The sequence below is a fragment of the Gymnoscopelus microlampas genome (assembly GCF_963454915.1).
Source record: "Gymnoscopelus microlampas genome assembly, chromosome: 1".
Taxonomy (NCBI): Eukaryota; Metazoa; Chordata; class Actinopteri; order Myctophiformes; family Myctophidae; genus Gymnoscopelus; species Gymnoscopelus microlampas.
The window spans coordinates 47,683,655-47,691,375 of NC_139962.1; the positions used below are offsets into that span (position 1 = coordinate 47,683,655).

Below are 7,721 nucleotides of genomic sequence, written 5' to 3' on the forward strand. Positions count from 1 at the left end.
CACGCACGCACGCACGCACGCACGCACGCACGCACGCACGCACACACGCACACACACACACACACACACACACACACAGCTCATGCCACAAACGTAACATGTCCTTAGTACCATAATCATTTGGTTGTTGTTACCAGTTAAGCATTGGGTTTAACTGACATTGGACAACTGTTGAACTTGAAAACGAGAGCATCATATACAGTATATATCTAGTTTGTTATTTATCTTGTTTGTTTGTTTGTTTTAGAAGAAAAGCAGAACAAGTTCTTACATTTGTCATGGGAAAGGGTTCATAGACAAAATTAAAATGTATATTGTGTGTGCTATCTAGAACAAACAGATCTATGATTAGGAGCAACGTTTTGGATGGGGAGTGCTTGAGTTGACATTCACAAGTGACATACAGTATGTGTAATAGTGACATAAATAGACACTGGCAGCCATAGAAGAGGGAACATAGGAGAAACCAAGGAAGGTTTCAGTAGGCAACAAGACAGTTCTATTTAAATACCACAACAATACCAGCCTCTCCTCTCCTTCACATTCAAGGCTGTTTTCTACCCGTAAAACAAGTGACTGCCGACAACAGTAACCGCCAAAAGTTGCAGATTCTCAAACGTTTGAGAATAGTTTTGTTTGATTGCTACTGTTGACAGTCACTTGTCTTAAGGGTATGAAACAGCACAGCATGAGATCACAGCACACCTTCACAATTAGATAGTGTAGAACGTAAAACACTATTCTCTGGATTTCACATGTACCCCTGTTCTGGGTTTAGGCTTAAATCCAACCACTTAGCCTCCACTGCTTCCATCAAAAAAAAGAAAGAAAAAAAAGAGAAATAAGTACAAAAAAAGTAGTGGACCGCTATATGCCACTACGCCCCACCTCGCCCCCCAGTCAACAAAAACAAAAAAGCTTTACACATACAGCAACACTACTGTAGTTTGTATTTGTTTTGGCCATTGGGGGCCTCTGTGAGGAGGTTTTACTCAGGCGTTTTAGGATAGGATTTTCTCGCGTGTCTCAGGCAGTTTGGTAGCGACCAGACCACCGCAGACCAGCGCAGCGAAAGCCATGAATATGGGGATGATCTTGGTGACGCCGATGAAAGCGGAAAACAGGAAAGTCGCGACAATAGCTGCAAACTTACAGAGTGCATTCAGGATGCCGAATGCTGTCCCTCTAGAGAGATAAAGAGAGAGGGTGGGGGAGAGAGGGAGGGATGTAGGGAGAGACAGAGAGAGAGAGATGTTAGACGGGAAGTTAAAGAGACAGACTGACAGACAGACAGACAGACAGATAACAGCCTGATAGATATAGACAGACAGACAGAGACCCAGACATACTGTACACATGGATGAAAGCAAAATAAAATCTGTTAGGCCCTATTTGTGAAACAGCGTTGGCTGTCTATCAGGCATTCGAGCGCAATGTGCGCCCGCCCACCTCCCACCGCTTTGCGGTGAGTCTGTTTAAGTCAAGGGATAAAATAACAGATACTGCATAGCGCCCTCAATTAACATATGAATACTCCCCCAGGTATTAAATATGCTGGCAAGTCTTATGTCTTAAGTGTTTGCGTTCAGCGTGACTTGTAAAATAGCGATTCCGCGTAAGATGGTGGCGTTATTACTTAATTACCGCCTAAGACCAGGAAATAAGACACGCAAAATATGGCCCTCTATCTTTAATCTACTCTATTGCTAGTTTGACAGATCAAGTGCTCTTTCACCTTAAAGGAGTAGTTCACCTTAAAATGACTTAATTTCTATCAATTACACACCCCATGAAGCATTGAATGAGTGGAGATTTTTTTTGTTTTTGTCGCATTCTTAAGCCAATAATTTGATTACCGGCGGTCTCTCCGGTAGGAGACTCTAAAGAGTCTTCTTTGTGTCTCCTACCGGATACATAAGCATCTTTATTATTATCATCAAATTATTGGCTTAGGAATGTGACAAAAAAAAACATTAATTCAATGCTTCATGGAGTGTGTAATTGATAGGAAATAAGTATGTTTTTTGGTGAACTGCTCCTTAAAGGGATTGTAGGCAGTTCAGAGATAAACAAAGAAAAAAACTCCAGCAGTTCCTTTCCCCGACCACCAGGGGGTGACTTCCATAGAGTTAAGGGGGCTTCAAAACGGGCCATAGGTTGCTTTATTCGGATAGAATTCGCGGAACTGCCCGCCCCTGCCGGTTCTCTGAATTTGTATTTTTAAATAGGCTCTTTCATGATAAATTGACCACATATTTATATGAAGTTAAACAACTAAATTATATCCAAACGATTTTTTAAAAGTAAATTCTGTGCCTCAAAAAAGAAGTTTGAAAGCGTTTTAAAACCGAAAGTAAAAAGTTCCCACGGACACGGACGCGCACGGACGCGCACCTGCGTGTGTTAATTTACGACCCGGACAAACATAAACAGTAGGGAAAATACGGATTTCAGAAAGAGGACTGTGTTTCAATGCAGGAAAACACCCCAGCATCATTATATAGTGGCTGATTGAGGGGAAAAATGCAATATATATATATATATATATATATATATATATATATATATATATATATATATATATATATATATATATATATATATATATATATATGTTTCAAATTTAGGCTTTATGTTGCCTACAATCCCTTTAAATATAACTGATAACCGAAAATAGCCTAATTACAAGCTCACAACGCCTCGCAGTGGGAGCTTGTAGATAGGCTAAATCAGTCTTGGCGACTGACAACTTGAATCCATACATACATCCGAACAAACAGCGAGGCAGCCAGCCAGATAAAGAGCCTACCTTTTAGCCGATGGGTACAGTTCTACTGATATGACCTCCAGGCCGTTCCATGCCGCTACACTGAGAAACTGAAACAGACACTGCCAGCAGATCACAGCCCCCTGGCTGAAACTCAGTAGCAGCAGGAAGCTACAGCCTGATGATGCTAACATAGAATAAGCTGTAAAGGAGAGGACAAAATGAAGAGATGAGAAGAAAGGAGATGTGAGAGATAGAGAGGGGGAACAGAACTGTATCAAGAGAAGCAGAGTTTTAGAAGGTGTAATATGTTCTGTAATTTTCGACTTGGGGACTAGCTGTGATCCCTGTGTATCCACAGTCTCCACACTGTAATATGTAGTGTTCATTTAATCACCTTAACCTACTTGGGGCAAATTTTCAAACAAATTTGAAATTTCTCACCTATAATTTTGATGCGGCCTATCTTGTCCATCATGAGAGCAGAGATGATGTTGCCAGGCAACACGGCCATGCTGCCCAGGAAGCTGACCATGTAGATGACGATGTCATTCTCCTCCTGAAAGTTAAGATGGCAGCCTTTCTTTGGGTGGAGGAACGTTGTGTTCTCCATTCGGCAGTCTTTAAACTTCTCCTGCCATAGGTCTACAAGGTTACAGAGAGGAAGAAGAAGAGAACAATCAGAATTGTTTTGACTTTTAACTAGGAGTTATTGGGGCTGATCGTTTATGGTCCTCCATTTTATTAAAATAGCAGCATGTATGGAATGTAAAATATGTCCTAAGCACTTGCACTTTGAATCTTCTATTAAGGTTACAAGGCTGTAAATTATTTCGGACACATAGCCAATGTCAAATATAAGTACTTGTTAATTAGCATTAAAGATATCATTGGCTACAGTGTTAGCTAGTCATGTAATTATTTTTAGTTTTTTACTGAAGTATTTTTTTTGGTGAAATAATACTAATGGTAGAACTATTTTATGATTTCAGATATCCTTTATGATGATTCTTGTGAATAATTATGAGTGAAGGTACCAGGAAGGACCAGTTTTACACACACGCACGCACGCACGCACGTTACACTGTTACACAGTGTCTGTGTATACTTGAGACTTTGGGTCCAAAATAAAAGAGTTTCATTTTGTTTATGTTATAGTAAAATAATCAGTCATTTCTGTAGTTACCAACCTGTATTATAGAAGACGGTGTTTTTAATGGTGCAGTTCTCAAAGAAAGTGTTTGTGGACTTGATGTCTTCAAAGTAGCAGTTCTCAAACAGAGAATCCTCAAATTTCACCGACTTTATCTCAATATTCATGAACCTAAAACAAGAAAACAGGCATCATATTATCTTACTTTGAATTAATTCCCCGGTTTTGACGGGTAACCAACTAATTAGACTGAATTAATGAATTACTGAATCAATCAATGCATGACTGACCAATTAACTCTAACTTATTCAGAAGAATGGCTGTGAATTTGAATGTTGATGAAGATAAAACTTCTTATGGAGGATATCTGTTCCCGGCATAACTGACTGAATTACCAACATCCGACTGATTGATTAAGTAATAGATGTCTAATGATAAACCTACTTGTCATGGACGTACTCCCCCTCGCGGTGGATCTGGTTGACCAGGGAGAAGTTGAAGTGCATGCGTTCCACACGCTCCCTGTGGAACACCCTGACCTTGGCTTCATACTCCTCATACTGCATGTACTTTATCATGTCAGGGAACCACACGCCTAGACCATGATAGCTGAAGAGAAATACAATACAAATACAATACAATACAAAAAACACAATCAGTCACTTTTACAACATTTCATTTAACCCATTATAGCGGAGCAGCTAAGTGCTACGATCTTTCAATTTATGATAAAAGCGTGAAAATTGGCGTGAGCAGTCTCCATGGGTCACTTGACAAGAATATTGTCTGAGCCATTTGTAATTTCAAGATGGCGGCCATTTTTCAAGATGGCCGACACCTTAGTGGGCAGTTAAGTGATATGATGGTTTATTTGGTGATACAAGCATGAAAATTGGTATGAGCAGTCTCTGTGGGTCACTTGACAATAGGCCACCCACAGCTATTTGAAATTTCAAGATGGCGGCCATTTTTCAAGATGGCAAACACTTTAGTGGAGCAATTAAGTTATATAATGGTTTATTTGGTGATACAAGCATGAACATTGGCATGAGCAGTCTCTCTGGGTCACTTGACAATAGGCCACCCACAGCTACTTCAAATTTCAAGATGGCGGCCATTTTTCAAGATGGCCAACACTTTAGGGGAGCAATTAAGTTATATAATGGTTTATTTGGTGATACAAGCATTACATTTGGCATGAGCAGTCTCTAAGGGTTGCTTGACAAGAAAACACTCCCAGCCACTTGAAATTTCTATTTTCAAGATGGTCACCCCCTGGATCCTCAAAAGACATTTTCTCATAGAAATGTACAGGTTTTTTTTTCATTAAGGACGATTATTATTATTATTATTATGCTAAAACAGTTGTGTTGATTTGTTGATCATAGATAGATTAGATAAGAGTGAATATCTGCACTACCAGGGCACACTGGTGATATATCACTGCTGTTAAACCTCAGAGTGGGGTTCAATGTCAGCTAATTGAAAGTTAGTATCCCAAATGCTGTCTAATTTACCCCAAAACAGTTAGATAGCCGCACCTGAATTGACAGGTTGTGCCAGCGCGGGAGAGCCTAGCCAAGGTTAATGGGGTTTTAATTAACCGGATGGTGTACAGATCACATGGGATTTAAATGGCATTGGATGAACGATCGGACTAAGTGTTGGGTTAAGGCACAAACTTAGTTGTATCCCATACATCAAAGTGCTTGGTAAAAGGTGGTAAAAGGATAAACCCTCTGCCTCTGCCTATGCTGCAGACATGGCAGAAGCCATCATAACAGTTGTGAAAACTAACTGGGACAGATGTTTCATTTGTCAGCAGGTCACCAAGGAAAAACTCATTCAGCCAAGTTTATTCAACAGAGAGCACGATCGTACTGGTCATGATACCATTGCAAGAAATGTTCCATTATTTCATAAGATCAATGCTCTGCCTATCTTACTTAGTCCAACCCGACTAGATGAAGGTGATGGCATAGAAAGCACATTGACAAGAAACAGAGCAACATATCATTCAAGCTGTTCAACAACACAGAGCTGGAAAGGGCCCAAAAGAGAGCATCTACATCTGCTGAAGACACTGAAGATACCAAAGATATCCATGTCAAGAGACTAAGAAGATCTAATGTATGACCGGTCCAGTGATGTCACAACTGTGAACGAGGCCAGGCTTGATCTCTTTGCCAGAAAGCAAAGACGATATGACTTGATCCTGCCAACTCAAGCAGCACTCAAAGAGCATGCCAAACGTGCTTCTTATGAGGCTGGATACGTGTGGGGACAGGCATTGAAGCGACCTCCACAAATGCCGAGCCCATCTGACTGGGGATGGGTGGAACAGGACGAGAAGTGGAAAGTCTTCTGGACTCCACTTCCACCTATTGCGGAGAGTTGTTGGGAGTTGACCAATTGTGGGTGCACCAAGGCATGTACTGGAAGGTGTAAGTGCTTCAGATATGGACCCAGTTTCACATGCCTATGTAATTGCCCCTGCTAGAACCTATATTTGCATGTTTATTTTGCCAGAGTTATTCCCCGTTGTCCTCTGTGTTTTCAAGGGTAGGCCTATGGCTCGGCTTCCCCTCGCCACATCGGCGCATCATGTTTTACTTTGTATCTAGTCTATTACTGTGTAATTTTCAGTTGTTACTTTGTAACATTGCTTCCACTACCTTCCACTGCCATATCTAACAGTGAAGCACATTTTCAGTTTAGTTCCTTAGTATAGTTTGTCATGGTTCCGTGGCTATTGCCATTCAGTGTTAGCCATTGCTCATAATTTTGGAGCACTGTCCGTTCAGCACCACAACTGTGCTTATCAGCACCACAACTGTGTTAATTTATTCATCTTATTTTTTGTTTCCCCACCCCTTAGTATCTATTTGACACATGTAATGGCTGTTAGTTTAAAAAAAAAAAGATATATATTATCCTCCCTTGTGACTGTTACCTTGTCGTGGTAAGGGAGCTTGTGCAAGCCTACCTCAGTGAACACTGAGAGCTATGCCGGTGGGAGGCAACTCCTGACAGGTTTTACCAAACTGGACAGCTTGTGGGCGAGGAGTCAGACAAAACACAGTCAAACAACCTCTCTTGACAGAGCTTTTTGAGGAACCCAATACATTTCTATGAGAAAAGGTATCATTTAAGGATCCACATGGCGCACGGCAGACATCTTGAAATTTCAAGTGGCTGTGGGCGGTTTCTTGTCAAATGACCTTTTGAGACGGCTCATGGCAATTTTCATGCTTGTATCACCAACTAAATGATTTCTTAAGCTTACTGCTCCACTAAGGTGGTGGCCATCTTGAAAAATGGCCGCCATTTTGAAATTTCAAGTAGCTGTGGGTGACTTATTGTCAAATGACCCACAGAGACTGCTCATGCCAATTTTCATACTTGTATCACCAAATGAACCATTATATAACTTAAATGCTCCACTAAAGTGTCGGCCATCTTGAAAAATGGCCACCATCTTGAAATTTCAAGTAGCTGTGGGTGGCTTATTGTCAAGTGACCCACAGAGACTGCTCATGCCAATTTTCATGCTTGTATCACCAAATAAACCATCATATCACTTAACTGCCCACTAAGGTATCGGCCATCTTGAAAAATGGCCGCCATCTTGAAATTACAAATGGCTCAGACAATATTCTTGTCAAGTGACCCATGGAGACTGCTCATGCCAATTTTCACGCTTTTATCATCAACTGAAAGATTCTGCCAGAAAAAAGCATTTAGCCGCTCCACTATTAAGACCCGAGGCCGATTCTACAAGTGCCTTCTAAATCAAAATTA

General features: G+C 40.8%; 1 protein-coding gene across 1 annotated transcript in view; it reads right to left on the bottom strand.

The window, feature by feature from the left end:
- Positions 1 to 1,001: 1,001 nt before the first annotated feature.
- sv2ba (synaptic vesicle glycoprotein 2Ba) overlaps positions 1,002 to 7,721 on the bottom strand; it is a gene marked incomplete at both ends in the record, with an annotated part of 24,726 nt that continues 18,006 nt past the window's right edge. Inside the window, 5 exons of the mRNA XM_084057660.1 lie at positions 1,002 to 1,185; positions 2,810 to 2,969; positions 3,212 to 3,412; positions 3,958 to 4,091; positions 4,365 to 4,529. Of these exons, the coding sequence (XP_083913786.1) occupies positions 1,002 to 1,185; positions 2,810 to 2,969; positions 3,212 to 3,412; positions 3,958 to 4,091; positions 4,365 to 4,529 (844 nt within the window). The remainder of the gene's footprint in view (positions 1,186 to 2,809; positions 2,970 to 3,211; positions 3,413 to 3,957; positions 4,092 to 4,364; positions 4,530 to 7,721) is intronic.